Source organism: Cryptomeria japonica, chromosome 1, assembly GCF_030272615.1.
Source record: "Cryptomeria japonica chromosome 1, Sugi_1.0, whole genome shotgun sequence".
Taxonomy (NCBI): Eukaryota; Viridiplantae; Streptophyta; class Pinopsida; order Cupressales; family Cupressaceae; genus Cryptomeria; species Cryptomeria japonica.
The window spans coordinates 709,593,134-709,609,912 of record NC_081405.1 but is presented as its reverse complement, the minus strand read 5'-3'; the positions used below and the strand labels follow the sequence as shown (position 1 = coordinate 709,609,912).

The 16,779-nt window shown below is 34.8% G+C and overlaps 1 protein-coding gene across 1 annotated transcript; it reads right to left on the bottom strand.

Moving 5' to 3' along the window:
• Positions 1–5,475: 5,475 nt before the first annotated feature.
• LOC131062509 (3-dehydrosphinganine reductase TSC10A) lies at positions 5,476–7,442 on the bottom strand. The gene is made up of 4 exons (XM_057996179.2): positions 7,034–7,442; positions 6,691–6,954; positions 6,300–6,447; positions 5,476–5,868 (listed from the first exon to the last, which is right to left on the bottom strand). Exons 1-4 carry the CDS (start codon positions 7,241–7,243, stop codon positions 5,558–5,560), a joined length of 933 nt encoding a protein of 310 aa, XP_057852162.1. The 5' UTR covers positions 7,244–7,442; the 3' UTR covers positions 5,476–5,557.
• Positions 7,443–16,779: the final 9,337 nt, after the last annotated feature.

Here is a 16,779-nt window from a genome sequence, read left to right as displayed (position 1 = left end):
CAATCCAAGTACATAAAGGAAATCTTGAAGAAATTTGGAATGGAGGATTCAAAACCAGTAAGTACTCCTATGACTACCAACTGCAAATTATCAAAGAATGATGAATCTGTATCTTTTGATGAGACACTTTACTGATTCATGATTGGAAAGCTACAATATGTTGTTCACAGCAGACCAGATATAGCACATGTAGTAGGTATAGTTGCAAGATTCTCTGCAGATCCTAAGGAAACACACATGACAGTAATCAAAAGAATTTTTAGATACTTGAAAGGTACAGAGGATTATGGCTTAGTATATCAGAAAGGAAATGATTTTGATTTAAAAGTTTATACTGATGTTGATTGGGCAGGTAACATTGATGACAGAAAAAGCACAAGTGGAGGAGCTTTCTTTTTAGGAGAAAGACTAGTGAGTTGGCTTAGCAAGAAACAAGGATGTGTTTCATAGTCAATAGCAGAAGCTGAATACGTTGCTGTAGCATTGAATTGTACCAACATTGCATGGATCAAACAACTATTGGAAGGTATAAATGAGAAAGTTACTGAGCCAGTAACTATATTCTGTGACAATACGAGTGCCATTAATATTTCAAAAAATCCTGTAATGCACTGTAAGACAAAGCACATATCTATCAAATATCATTATCTTAGAGAAGAATCTCAAGAGAAGAAAGTGGTATTGGAGTATGTTAGCACAAAGAAACAAGTAGCAGATATCTTCACCAAACCACTACCAAGGGACACTTTTGAATATCTCAGAAGTAAGTTAGGGGTCCTACCCCTATCTTCTACTCACTAACCGAGTTCAGTGAAAGCATCAATCTGATGACTCTAATGAATATCTTTTGGGAGTTGATGCTGATTTATACACTTTAGGATGTTTTCTAAAGGTGTATAGGAAATAATATAGGAAATACTACAAGGAACAAGAATTGAAGACAAATGCTCTGACCAAGACTCAATTGATACACAATAGCAGGAAATAACTTCTTACTGAAAGTAAGTATGTTTTAGTTCTTTACTTTTTGGCATTGTTGTCAAAGGGGGAGAAGACTACTATAAGAGGAAGAAGACCTATCAAGGGAGAAGACTAAAGAAAACTGAGCCTACTACAGATTGGAAAGAAGACTGAAAACAGGAGAAGTCTAATGTATGGGGGAGAGCATTTTAGCATTTCAGAATCACAACAATCTGAATCTTTTAAGGTCAAATCAATTGGTTTTGCCATCAATGCCAAAGGGGGAGATTGTTGGCAATATTGCATTATAACAGGCAGTGAAAGATTGTTGGCATTTCATAAGGATATTGAGAAGGTTGTTGATGATTATTGATATAACTGATTAAAGATGTTTACTGTCTTGATATTATTATTTTTTCATTGATGTCAAGAAATTGATTTTCTAATTCAGTATGATGTTGCCATATCTTGAGAAGTATGATATGAAGATTATAGAGATGTCGATAAAAGACACAGGAAAGAATATGATGAATAAGGGGATGAATAAGGTATTCAATGGGCAACTAGTACTGAGTCAGACAATGATGAGATCATGTTGTTTAGATTGTTTTAACATCATACATATGTTGTAAATGTAGAGGTTAATACTATACTATGTTATGAAGCAAAGAACTTAGTCGGTAAACAATAAGGTTATCGCTATCGGTTAATGAAGGTGAAATGTCTACTGAGTGAAAGTTTAGTATTCACTGAGTTGTTACCGAGTTGTAACCGAGCTATAACAGAATGCATTAAATATTTACATGTGTTATTTAATGAAGGAAGCTGATGAGTTGGAACTGATCAATGATTGGTGAGCCGTGAATGAAGTTTGTTAATGAATCTAAGGCAATGAAAATTCGGCATGAAGATCTAGAGCTCAGATTGAACCGCAACACCCTGGCACAAGTTCCAAGACTAATATGCAAGTTCCGAGGTGGGGTAAAATATTTTCAGATCGAAAGATGCATTGAACCTGGACAAGATTGAAGATCTAATGGCTATGATTGATCATGGGAAATGTGATCAAGGAGATTAAGCGGTTACCTAATTGTTTATAAATAGGAAACTGTTGATAAACAATGTATGTGGGCAAGTATATGCACAGGGATGCTACATAGTGATTACCGAGCACAGAAGCTTGAAGACCTATTTTGAATAAGAGAGTATAGAAGCCCAGCAGATAGACAAGATTAGTTCTATGTCTAGATTGTATTGAACAAATAAGAATCTGCTTTAGCATTTTAGATGTGAAGTTGCAGATAGATTTTATTACTGTTATTTTGTGAAAGTGATAGAAAATCTATTAACCAAGTGTACTTAATAGTCTTATTTGTAAAACCCTCTAGCAAGGTGACATTATGATTGAGTGTTTGAAATCCTTTAACTAGGTCACTTCTAACAAGGTGAAGATCCTAACAGATCTAAGGGAAATCCCTTAACCATGTCACATCTAGCAATGTGTTTGTAATCTTTAATAGGATTTTCTTTTAACTGAGCATACTCTAGAAGAGTATATTTCTTAGTGGGTCTGAAATCCCACAGTGGTTTTTCCCTATTTGGGTTTCCACGTTAAATCTAGTGTTATGAGGTTTATGATGTTCCTATTATTTTGAGTTTGCATGTTTAACAGTTTTGGTTATATTACTGAAATATATGTTACCAAGGTTGAATCTGATTTTTTTATGGAAGATTAAGTTTGTATGATTCACCCCCCCCCCTCTCATCTTGTTGGCTATTGGATCTGTACTTATATTAAATATCAGAATTGTCAATTGGTATCAGAGCTTTGGACTCTGGAAGGAAAGTTTAAAGGTACTTGAGTTAAAGATCCAAAGATGTATAAGAGAGATGCACCAAAGCTGAACAAGTCAAGTTTCTCTAGATGGCAAAAAAGGATGAAGCTACATCTATCAGGAGTTGGAGAATATGTGGTATACTATCTGAAGAATAATTTTGTCACACCAAGCACCTATCCATTGACTATGGAAGAGATAAAGGCAAAGCAAGAACATATTCAAGCATTGATTGAAATAACATCTGCACTGACCGATTCAGAGTTTAATGATCTAGAAGGCTGCAATGATGCAAAGGCAATGTGGGATAAGCTCATATCAGTATATGGAGGAGATGAACATGAAAATAATCTACCAATAATTGATTTTTGAATAAGATACACAAAAGAGCATTGAAATATTATATTTGATTATATGTGTTTAGACATATCCCATTATATCTGTGAAATGTCTTTTTATTTTGTAATCACATTGATAAAAACTAAGCTAGTGAGATCTCTTAGTATACAAATGAAAATAAAGAATTTGGCAATACCAAATTAAATTTTTCAACAAATGCATTGAGACCTACTTTCATTATTTTGTAATGCAATGATAGTGACAATGAGCTAGGAGCTTGCATCTTATTGATTGGAAATATAATACTACTTATCATGGTTCTTTCATGATTATAATAGAGGATAGTACCTTAGTCACATGTCTAGAAATTTCTTAGATCTTAATGCAAATTGGAAGTGGTTAAATATCACATAAGATAGAGCATACCTTTTTCATTGGTGATTGGGGATAATCAAGGTTATAAGTTGTGTCCAAAATTTTATGACCCTTGAGCTCTATTTATATATCCTTTAGGTGTAATGTACTTTATACATATGTACTTTAATAATTTTTTGAAATGTATTTATATTAGTGTACCATTTCACATTGTTGTATTAGACTACTAAAGTGAGGAAAATATACCGTTTTTAAGGGTTAAATGAATTTTAATCAAATTTATAAATTGATAATGTCAAAATGGGAATCAAATCTATAAATTGATAATGTCACAAATGGGGACCTTATCCTTCATAGAAATATTCAACAACAACACCTAATAGAGTTTGAACCTTGATGGAAAGAATAATAAAACCATAGCTTAACCACTACAGTATACCAATATCAGCTATAGTGAAAAAAATATAAGCTTTCCTATAGTATAAATTTATTATTGTGTTTATGCACTCATTTTAGTGTGCTCTCCTAAAAGTGTATTCAAGGATTTCTTTTTCACTTTTGGGAGCCTTTTTTAAACACTTGAATAATTTATCATTATTACTAAGCACTTATAAACCTCTAATAACTTACCATAGAAGGATTGGACTTAATCAATCAAAAAGGACATTTATGTTTGGTAGGGTTTGGCTCAAACAACACAGAATAATATAGATTGTACACCTGAAAATACAGATTTATTTAATCAAAATATGACCGATTACATAAAAATGTGATAAATTACATAATAGAAATGTGATAAGAAGCATGCAATAGGTGACAATTGTTGATGCACCTCGGAGCCTGTGCTACAAGCCAAAACAAACCTTCACCAAACAACTAGAAGCAACCATAAGCTATTTCACCAATCAATGTACAAAATCCATTGATGAGAAAGAAATGTCTACAAATGTACAACCCTAGTTCTTATAAAGCAGAAATCAGGAGAGTACAATATCGGTGACAATAATAGTTGTCTCAATCAGGAAAAAGAGTAGGTATAACCACTACAACAAAAAAATGATTGTATACGAAACACAACCTTTTCATGAAGAATTCAAAGTAAGATTCATAAAGGTATAACATTCCAATTTTATATTTCAATTTTAGATATAGCTTCAGCCCTATCAAGGCACACTTTCAATTTCATTTCAATTCATCGTATCGTTAATAAAAAAACTTAGGGTTTGGACTAGGCAAACCCCTATCAACCCAATGACATTTTTTTCTTGTGTTTTTAGGTGACAAAATATGGAGCCAACAATTATAGACCTGAGAACAAACAAAGGTGCTTAGAACCACATTTTGCAGAACTTACAACACTAGGTCAAGGTCACATGGCATCAATGTCTAATGCTTTTCCAATAAATTATCAAGGAGATACTCAGAGCAACATCCTAATTCTGAAATGATTTGTATTCTCTACATTTGATAGTTTTGGACAAGGATACCTAGCATCTTTTTCCTAGACTTTTGAGTCCATATTTTAGCCATGTGTTCTTTTATTCTTTCAATTTCCAAATCTATGATTCATGTTTACATATATATATTCTAAATTTTTTTGTGCATGTTGACCATTCTCAATTTTGCATTATCAAACCTAGTTCATGCATTCAATTCACATCATTCTAATAGTTCATTTTCAACTCAATTAATTGGTACTGAATTTGCCCCATGTTCAATCCTTTTCAATAGTGAGTTCAGTCTCCTTCTAAATGTAATCATTGAAAATAGGTTTAGTTCCTAGTATGCATGCATAAACTTGTGAACCCTACTTCCACTTATTATAATAATATTTATAGATTTTCACACTATAATACACTTAATACTCTACACTAATTTAATCATTGTGTTAAGAACAACCCATTCAAATGAGTCTAAAATGAAAACAAAATAGACAATATATGCAATTTCCACAATCACAAAAATATTCATAATTTTAAAAGGTAGCAATACTTTATTTTATAATAAGCACATAATTTAGGCTGAGTTTTTTTCGTAAGAAAAACATTCTAATGTTTCTTCTTACTTCTATGTTCTATAACATAATAGATATAACAAGCAGCCATGAAGCTAAAGAGTCTTATTGGAATAAATAATATCAATTCAACCAAAGCCCTTCCAAATGAGTCTGCAGGCATGGATCCACGAGATAATGTCGATAATGCAAAGCCAGTGAATTGGCTTGTGACAAGAAATGTTCCATTCTTTGTTCCTTCTAATGTATATTTTGCAACATACTCTGGTGTCTCTGCTCGGCTTCGATCATAGAAACTTGAGTCCTTAATAATTTGAAATGTATCTTTGTCATCTTCCATGCCACCTATATAAATTGGGAATGTACGAACAAAATTAAATGAGGCTCACTTGAAGTATACATTAATAACCATGACAAAAGAAAAAACCTTGAATATTGCTCTATGCATCAATGGTTTGTTTGATTGCTAGCATGCACAAGATATTCTTATAGAACCTTAGAGAAACATAGACACATACATGAGCTCAAAAGCCTCTTTAAAATATTCAATTGATAATGTTATAAATGTTATTGTGCCATATCTTTTGGATGAGGATTACATTGTAGATCAAGAAGATCTGATCTTTCAATCTATAAAACATTCTTGTTTTGATAATTGATATGTAACATGTTCCCAAATAATAATAAAAAAGAGTCATCTATTTATATCTAATTCAAAATTTACACCGTAACAAAATTAAATTTAATCTCAATGAGAGAAATTTGAGGCTACTTACAGTCATCAAGCATGGGAGTCTCCACAAATCCTGGACAGGCTATACAAATTCTGATGCTGTAAGGCATCAATTCAAGCCTGAGAGTTTCTCCAAGTCCTTTTAGACCATATTTGGTTGCAGTATACACAGAGTTACCATAATAAGGGTACTGCCAAAAGAATATAACACACCAAAAGAAGCAGCAATCAACAAGGGTGAAAAGTTTGATGATTTATTTCGATGTGATAATATAGTGGTGTAATCTATGGGTTAACTTCACATAACTTTGGCCTTAACTAGGACTTTGAACTGACAATCATAATCTATGAGATGAAGCATGCATATCAGTCCATGATGAAGGGTTTAAAACTTGTGAGTAATAAGCGTACAAATAGTTTTAGCAATAACATACCAGTGCTGACAGAGAATTTATGAGAACAATTGACATGGGTGTTTCGGGACTCCTCTTCTTCATCATTGGAATCCCAACATGCACAGTGTTGACAACCCCTGTCAAGTTAGTCTGAATGATGGCATGCAGATCTTCAATCCTGCCCTCATCCAAAACTACAATTTTTGCCACAGCTGCATTGCACACCAGCACATCAACTGCCCTCCATTCAAAAGACTCCTTTATTGCCTTTGCCAAAGTTTCATAAACACCCACATCTGCAACCTATTCAAATATAAAAACCAGATTAGACATCAAGATTTCAAGTCATGAGATTGGCTTTAAAGGAATGAATAAGATAAACCTTGGTCAATATTTTATGTTTGGCAGCACCATCTTTGACAAGATCTTCTTCTGCTTTCTCCAATTTAGTGGAGCTTCTGGCTAAAAGGGTAACGAATGCTCCTTGAGAGAGAGCCTCTTTTGCAATGGCAAGACCAATCCCAGTTGATCCACCTGTTATCAGGACATGCTTGTCCTCCAGAGATTGCAGCCATGCTGATCTGATCTTCATTAGAAAAACTGATGCGAATAACTAACTGGTGGAATAGAAGAAAGAAGAAAAGAGGAGTTTTTTGATGGAATACCTAATTAGTTCCATGCAGAGTTATTTATATCCGTTGCAGGTGGGAACCCCTCTCTCTTCGCAGTAATACACCTTTACTTAGGTTGATATGTTCATGCAGACTACTGAATGTTAATACACCAACATTCTAGGGTAGGCTTTCAAAATGAATTTTAAAACTCGTCCATTGAATATTGATAACTTGCAACCATTACTAAGGTAGGCTTTCAAAATGAATTTTAAAACTTACCACAAGATTTTTTTGGGTCTCACTCGTTCATTGATTTTGAAAGAATAACTTTACCTTCCATGATGAATTCGAATATCTACTACAACATTTTTGAAAGCAAGTTCTTACCCATCACACTACTTTTTGAAAGAACAGTTTTGGTGTTGAGTGTTAATATGTTATAAATATGAGAATTTATTAGAAGATATTGAATATCATAAGCAGAGTAAAGATAATTCACAAACGTCTCTATCTTGTGTCATGATAAAGGGTACTTTTTCAATTGCTTCTAAGTCTCTCATTGATTGCACACAACAAGCTTCATTGAATACACACAACAAACTTCATTTATTTTTTATGGAAGGTAGGTTCAATAAGACTATTGTTAAATATCATTCATTTTATTGAATCAAAGTAAATTTTGGTTAATAAATAAAGATTATTATTTTCACTTCAAAATTCATGTAATTTGGAAGACCTTAACATATTTGTAGAAAGAAGATTTTGTAAAAGATTAAAACTTTTCTTAAAAGAATAAGACTTTTCAAGTGTAGGTTCAATAAGATTATTTTAAAATATCATTCATTTTATTAGATAAAATAGATAAAAGTAAATTTCACTTAATAAATATAAGAAAATTAGTTTTCACTTTTTGATAGAAAAAGTTTAAATTTACTATTAATTGTATGACAATTGAAAAGTGCAATATTTAAACAAAGTGGTCCAATAGATAGCAACACCACAAAAATTTCTTATATAATTTTTTTTTTTAAAATAGAAAAAAGATGTAATATCTACACAATATTCCTTTTACATATAAATTTGTATTTTTTGATGAATAGGCCTTCTTTATTAGAAAATAATATTAAAATACATATTCACAAAAAAAGGTTGGGGGATACAAGATCACTCCATGAGAGTCAAACGGCAAGAAGATGGAGCCAAAAAACAAAGCTATTCATAACAAAAAACTTCCTTAAGCAACCAAAGCAATGGCAATCAAGGGGGGAGGATCTTGATCATCTTTCTTGCCCCATACATCAGCGGGGCCAAGAGTCGAGTTTGGCACAGACCATCCATCTTCTGGGTCATTTTATTCTTCTCCTATTTCCTGCCTGGGAGGCAAAATAGCCAGAGCCAGGCGAGGAAATTTAGAGGTGGTGGCAGCAGGCCACCTAGAATCATCATTGGTAGCAGGAGCCAAAGTAACACGAGCGACAGAAGGCCACCCTAAGACAGAGCCATGATGCGAAGGAGAAGTCGAGCATCGTCTCCCCCCACCAAAGAAGCGGCGAGGGACCTGGGACCGCGAGGTTTGAGAGCATCAGGCAGAGGAGCTTTGTCCACAGTAGCAACCACAGAGCAGAGTGTGGTCGAGAGAAACATAATCCAACAGCACTCTGGCAACTACACAAGGGGCATTGCCCCAATGCTAAAGGAGCTCCTATAAGTGGCCCACCTCAAGAGCCACTTTATCGGCTTGTACCTGAATCTGCATTAATACATTATTACAAATGCAAGCTTTAGCATAGAGCAAGACATTAGTATCCAAAGAGCTATGAGTGAAAAGAACAACATTTCTATCTTTCCAAAGAGTAAATAGGATCGCCATTCTGAAAGAATACCATATCTAGGAAAACTTGAAGGGGGTTCTAGGCAAATCACCCAGAAGAGCCATATGCCAAGAAAAGGGCTCAGGCCAAAAAGGCTAAAAGAAATCATGGATCCAACTCCAATACTGTTGAGCTCTCTTATAGACCCAAAAAATATGCATAAAATTTTCTGGATGTCCACAAAAAGGGCACCGAGGATCAGGAACCCCCAAATGTTTAAGTCTCAAACCCAAAGGCAACCCTTGAAACAGAACACACCAAGCAAAGTGTGAAATCTTGGGTTCAGTGGTGGTGGACCAAACAAAAATAAATCCAAGTCTCTAGGATTTTTGTGAAGACTGCAAATGCCACTGCTGGTTAAGAATATGAACCATAGGCAAATGGGGCACCAACCAAAGATAACCCATTTTGGGTTTGTAGCTGGTGAAAGGAGTCAAAGGATACCACTTCCAATCCTTCCACCAAGGTCTGGCAGACTAAATGCCAAGCTTATGTAATAGATGTGAGGGTAAGGCCAAAACTAGAAGGTCATAAGTCTGTCGATCAGGTCGTGACAGACGAAACTGGACTTGCAGGTTATCCCATGACCGAAGACTCATAGAAAATCTGGAAAAAAGGTCCTTAGGTGTTCGAATGTTGCGTTTGTGAAAATGCAAAGCACTAACACCTTGGATTTTGGCCAACGGTAACCCTTGCACCTAAAAAAGAGGTGACCACGAGAGGTTGTGTTGATTCATGGAGATCCCATCATGAAAACCATTGCCCACCCACTGAAGTCAAGGCTTAATAGCTTCCCAAGCATGCCAGATGCTTTTAACAAAAAAATTACCTTGGATCTGAATTGGGTCTTTCATAATGAGAAGGGTTTGAAAACCAATCCCCTTCCAAGCCGACCTATTGGCAGGAAAACCCGAAGAAATGCAATGCCAAAGAAGTATTTTCCAAGCCTCATCAACAAATAGGGCTTTGATGATCCATTTAGCACATAAAGCAAGCCCTTGTTTCTAGGTAGAAATAAGGTCGAGCCCTCCAAACTCCTTAGGAAGGCAATAATACTCCCAAGCAACTCTGCAAAAAACCTTGGTGGTTAGAACCAGAGGCCCAAAGAAAAGCCCGCAAAATTATTTCCAACTTTATTTAAGAGGCCTTGGAAGGAGCCGAACATGAAGAGTTATAGACATGAGTAGCAGCCAAAACCTTCAAACAAATTTGAAATTTGCCCGCTAGAGAGAGGCTTGATTATCTAATAGGCTAATGTTTTCTCAATCCAAGCTAAAACAACATTCCAAAGATCCACAAGTGAAGCTTGAAAGAAAAAAGGAATGCCCAAAACAGTGATAACATTAAGAAAGCCCCTCTCAAAAAATTGTATAAAATTTTGGTGAATAATTAATTTTTTTAAATAATAATAATTATTTTAAATGGTGAATCTTTCCTTTTTTAAAAGAAAAATATTAATTTTATTGGTGATTTTTTTTATATCAATTGTTTTTGGTAGAAAATATTGGAAAATAATAAGAGTATGCATTAATAGTTATTGCAAATCATTTCATTTAAAAAAATAGTTTTTAATGGAAAAGTAAAGGGCTTAAGGTGGAAAGAATTAATGAATTTAAGGGGTAGAATCTACTTTATTTAGTTTCTACCATTAACTTAAAATAACCTAATAGCCCTCTTTGTATTTTGTGAGATAAAATGTACCAACAATTTGTAATACTCATGGGGCCAAAAATTGCTTTTAGACGATTGATTTTCAATGAGATCATTACAACTTGTAGGTACAATTTACCTCATAGAATACAATGAAGGTCATTAGATTATATTTTAAATCAATGGTGGCAACTATAGAGTGTTTATATAACCCTAAAGTAACTAATAATTATGATTTATTATTAGCAAATTAATTTAAATTTCTACAATAAATTATAAAATGTTGGCGAATATGATCCAATCCTATATCAAATATTGTGGTGAATCTTTCAGTTTAAAAACAAACTAAAAAATAAATTCTCTGGCAATTTAAATAACGCTAAAATTTAAAAAATTTTAAAATGTGGCAATTCGAGTCACCCCAAAAGATAAAATTATCAGCTAAATCTTGATTTCCAAATTTCAAAAAATAGCCAATGGGTGAATATTAGCCACTAAAATTTTCACTAGCCCAGAAAGCAAAACATTTTGCCATGATGAAGCCATTTCTAGCCATAATGAAGTATGCAAGGTGGGGTAGGAAGAAAAGACTACCTATAACATTATGTCTTGTGCCATTGAATGGCCGAGCCGGAAGCCAAGAAAAAAGTGTCCAGAAATTGAAGAGCACCCTAAACATTATCTTCTTCCTCAATGAGAGTGAGAAAGGAGTCATCTGCAAAATGGCCATTGACAAATTGAGAAGGTGACTCAGGCAGGGAGATTCCATGGACACGTCCAGTAGAAATGGTGTTAGCAAGCAAGTACCCAGAACCCTTCACCGTAAGAACATATAAGGCAAGAGCCAAAGGACAACCCTGGTGAATGGATCTGAAAAGACCAAAATCCTTAGACTAACGGCCATCTCCAAATAACATCTGGACAAACTGAATGAATCTGGTACCAAAGCCAAGAGCTTTGAGTATAGCCAAAATAAATGTCCACTCAATGCACTCATATTCCTTAGCGAAGTCAATCTTAAGGAAGATTGCCCACTATTTGGAGCATCGGGCCCATTCCATCCCTTCCCAAACAACAATAATATTATCAAAAATAAACCTAGACTTGATTAATCGAGTCTTCTCCGAACAAACAATCAAAGGCAAGAGATGATGAATGTTGAGAGCCAAGGCTTTGGCAATGATCTTATATGAGACATTGAGCAAGGTAATAGGCCTCCAATTTCAAATTTCCTCTAGATCCCTAGCCTTAGGGATAAACTTGATGTTACCTTAGTTATTCATCTTTCCCAGGGACTGGGAATGAAAAGCTTCAAGGTAGACCTTATGTATGTCAAGACCAACACAAGGCCAAAGGGCTTTGTAAACTCGCAAGGGAAACCATCACATCTTGGGGCTTTATCATCCACCATAGAAAAATAGCATCTTTGAGATCATCAATGGTCAGTAAGAGATCACAAAAGGTCCGTTGAGACTCGGAAAGCCTTTTGGGAACAACAACTAAGCAATCTTGCAAAGTTTGGGCTCTAGCTGGAGAGTTTCCATGTGTTGTGAAGACCTTCTCATAATGACAGACAAAAGCTTGCAAAATATTAGGCAGCTTGGTGAGAACAACATTGCCCCTCTTTGATTTCTTAATCCCTACAGAGGTATGATGGGTGCGCAAAGCTAGGAAAAATTATTCGGAGGTCCTATCACCCACCTTAAGCAAGTGTAACCTGGCTTTGATTTGAGCTCCTCTAGCAGAGTAATTATTTGCAACTTGTTTCTGATGATGGAGCTGGGCTAACCGAAGTTGCAGGTTAGAATCAAAAGGATTCTAGGCTAGAGATTCTATGGCAACACAAGGATCTTTGGTGGTCACGTCATACGAGTACTTATTGTACATGGCAAGTTTTCTACCATAAATGCATAGAAACCTCGTAGAGCAGGTAATAGTGTCATTCCACCACGCAATCCAACCAATGTGATGATGAGGCCTTGGTTTCAAATTCAAAACCCTTTGAATGTGGACCATCATGGCCTGATGATGTAAGAGAGATGTGTTCAAGTGGAACAGCATCTTGGAAGGAAGCGAGCTAGATGGTTGCCATTCAATGATAAAATTTATGGGGAAGTGATCGGATAGCATCACATCAACGAGAGGAGAGATGGGCAAATCTTGATCTTCAGAAAAAGAAAAAAAGATTGTGAAGATATCATAGCACGATCAAGCTTTTTAAAATTCTATCCAAGCCATCTCTGAAATTAGACCAAGTGTGTTAGACCCCACCTAGGCGGTCAGTGGCAGTTGGTATTGGAGTCGGAAAGACCTATAGTACTAGGCTTCCCTCTCACCAGCTATCCATCAAAAAGGTGAAATCTCATCCTTATCAGTCGCGACATCAACCATATTAAAGTCACCACACATGACCCAAGTTGCAGGTGGTAGAGTATTAGCAATCCAAGTCCATAAGTGTGATCTATCAACTGCATCATTGGGAGCATAAACTTTAACAATCCCAACAAAATGATTATCGATTGACAACAAAACCGATACAGTGCACTGCATGGGATCATAACCATGAGAAATAACACAGAAAGCCAACAAGGTGAAAGGAGAGTGGTTACTACACCTTGACCAACTTCATGCTAGGAATCAAAACTAGGCTATTTGGCCAAATAACACGGCATGCAACAGTAAGCATGAAACCAACAATTTTAACTTCCTAGAGGCACAAAACATCTAGGCCTAAAACACGTTGATGAACATCTCTAACAAAATACTTTCTGGTGAGGTCTGTGAGACCTCGAACATTCCATGAGATGTAATTCATGAAAAATATTGCATGTTATCCTCGTCCCCAAGAGAGGAGAAGCTATTGTGCAAAAAAAATGAACTAAGATCGGGAAGAGAGTCCCCACTGAAAATAACCCTTATTTTCTTTGAACCACCATTTGTTATCTCAGCACACCCAGAACGGCTGGGAGAGAAACACAGAGAGTGTGGAGCAGAAATCGTAGACGTAGCCTAAGGAGTGCGAACCCAAGGGGGTCGAGTGACACCCTCAGAAGAATCCTTCCCTTGCTGGCCAGGGTTTGAAACCAAAGCGAATGACATAGAGACCACCTAGGCAGATGGTGTCTACATAGGAGAATTCATCGTCGGCTGAGAACTTGATCTAATAGGTGGCTTTTGGGTAGAAGCCACAAAGTTCATGCCTTTGTGAACCACCGTGGTCCATTCATCCTTCTTAGATCCCTCCACAAGTCGAGAGTTGGTCTCCTTAATAGGAGGTTTTGTTTTCGGTACAGACATAGGACAATCCTTGATTTTGTGCTCTACTAACTGGCACCAGTAACAAGTGTTGGGAAGGTTCAAATAAAGCACCTTTTAGGTGAAGGTATTGCCACCCACTTGAATATCAACAATTTCTTTCAAGTCATAGGAAAGGTTGACCTCAACTCAAACCCTCTTTTGAGGGCGAGCATTAAAAAACCTATCTGGTTCAAGACAAATAACTTTGCCAAATAGACTGAGCAATAGTTTACATGAAAGGCCAACAAGGCAAAGGAAGACTAGGGAACTCAACCCAAACCAGGACTCTCAACTTTTTATCATTTGAGATAGAAAAGTCTCAAGACCAACACTAGAAAACCAGAAGAAAAGACCAAATGGTCCATGGCCCATGAGAGAGGATAACCTCAACATGGGAAGGGTTCAAGAAGCGAAACAAAAAGAAACCCTTGGTAAGGCTTTGGACGCCATCAAGATGGACTCTATGAGGAGACCAGGCTTTGGCAACCCAATCATGAAGAATGCTTTTAGGAGGGATCCTACCCACAAAATAACCTATCAAAGTGCATTTTTCAAGCCACTCACAAGCATTATCAAAATCTTGAATAGGAATCACAACATCAGACAAGGACATATCTCATGAAACATTTTCAGAAAAAAATTGTGAGGGTGTTTGTTTTGAGGCACCATGAGGATCCATCGCAACAACTCCAACACCAACATCAATTATTGGGCTAAAGTTGCTTGGAGCCATAATAAACTCTAGAATCCTGTAGTAAATGTGGTATGAAAACAAGGAGTGCACAACCTCAAACCCTAGCCAAATTTTAATTTTTGAAAAACATTATTATTTTATATAATACTACAAAAACTAATTAAAAATCAAATTTAATATTTTATAAAGTCTATGTCAAAATTTGTATTTCAAAATTGAAATAATTTAAAAAACCTTCAGATATTTGTAGAAAGAATTTTTGGTAAAGAATAAAACTTTCCTTAATATTAGGCTAAGTAAAAGTACAGAATTTAGTATAAATGAAATTAGATTAATTAATGATTTTTTTCAAGGGTAAATTCAATCATCAAATAATCAAATTATAAGAGTGAATCATAACTCTAACCTTATTAGAAATACTCCTAAATGACAATGAAATAATGCTTAAATCAATTGAATAACAAAACTCTAATTAAACTCCCTCAATTGATTCAAAAAAGCTTCCATTGCTCTTCTCTGAATTTTGCATGTAGGTGGCTCTCAAGTGTTGCACTGGGATTTCTTACATAAGATAGGTAATTATTTTGAAGATAGCGATTTTGGATTGAAATAGGGAAATAAGGTTGAATTTATATATTTTCAGGTGAGATGGGGGGAGAAATTAAACTGAAATGTTGATTGATAGATAACTGATTTTGATTGATCAGTTAAGTGAATTGATTGATTTGTTAACATGATAGATTGATTTGTTAATTCATTTGACTGATTAGTTAAGTGAATTGATTGATTTGTTAACATGATAGATTGATTTGTTAACTCATTTGATTGATTAGTAGACTGAATTGAGTTGGGAGATGATTGAATCAATTAGCCAATTGACTAGATTGATTAAGGAGAAGATTGAATTGATTGATTAGTCAAAAAAGTTGATTTGGAGTGAAAAGGGTAGATTGGAGAGTTAACTAAGTTAATTGATTAGTTAACTTATTTGATGAACCAAATATTTTCAACATGTGATGTAGGACTTTGATTTTGAAATTCAATTTCATGTTATTTGGATTTGAATTTGGACTTTAGAATGATGAAATGCAATGAGATTTACTGAAATTCATTGAAATTCAGATTTGGTGAAAAGTGAATTTATGAGAAATAAAACTACATGGAATGAGTTGAAATTTGAATTGAGGAATTTGGAGGAATAAGTTAATTAATTAAATAATTTAAATGAGAGTATTTAATCATTAGAAATAGAATGATTAATTAAATAATGAATAGTTAATAATATTTAAGAAAGGGTTAAATGATGAAATAATGACGGGGATGGAAAATAGAATAATTAGTAATGTAAAAGGTGATGATTAAATTAGTTCAGAAGAATAGTTAGTTTAATTAAATAATTATATAATTACTTAATTAATAAGATGAATAATTAGTGTGCGATTAATGAGACATTTTTAGATGTCTACATTTGCCCCTCTTGGAGACCATGTTGGAACAATGTTGTTTCAAAGAAAACGAAAAAAAATTCCTGGCTCAGTAATGTAGGTAGGATGCCCCCTCAAGAGATTTTTTGTGCATTAAAGGCATGAATGATCTCTCGAAATAAGAAGAATATTAGATGAAAGATGAAAGAATGATTAGTTGATGGGTTTGATTGGATAGAAAAAATGGCTAGAGTGATTTGTAGATCAAGATTGATTGATAAGGTTCATAGGATTGATCGATGATTTGATTGATAGGATTAATATGATTGATAAGATAAAGATCAAGTCTGGTACCAAGAAGGACACATCCTATATAAGAAAAATTATTGATGAAAGTTGGGTGAACGATGAAGATATGATGAAAGTGAAGAATAATTGATTGATAGATAGAATAGTTGATAGGAGGAAATGAATTAATTATAGATGAAAATATTGGAATTAAGTGATGAGAGAGACCATGTTAGATGAATGAAATGATCAAGAAGAATAATCAGGTTGATCCATGAAAAGATACGTGA

Bases quoted from the DNA above. Each gene is read 5' to 3' on its own strand.
- LOC131062509 (XM_057996179.2), bottom strand. From the start codon at position 7,243: ATGAAGATCAGATCAGCATGGCTGCAATCTCTGGAGGACAAGCATGTC. The intron at 6,448-6,690 runs GTATGTTATTGC...TTCTTTTGGCAG, and splicing joins TAAATTCTCTGTCAGCACTG to TACCCTTATTATGGTAACTC. The intron at 5,869-6,299 runs GTAAGTAGCCTC...CAATTTATATAG, and splicing joins GACTCCCATGCTTGATGACT to GTGGCATGGAAGATGACAAA.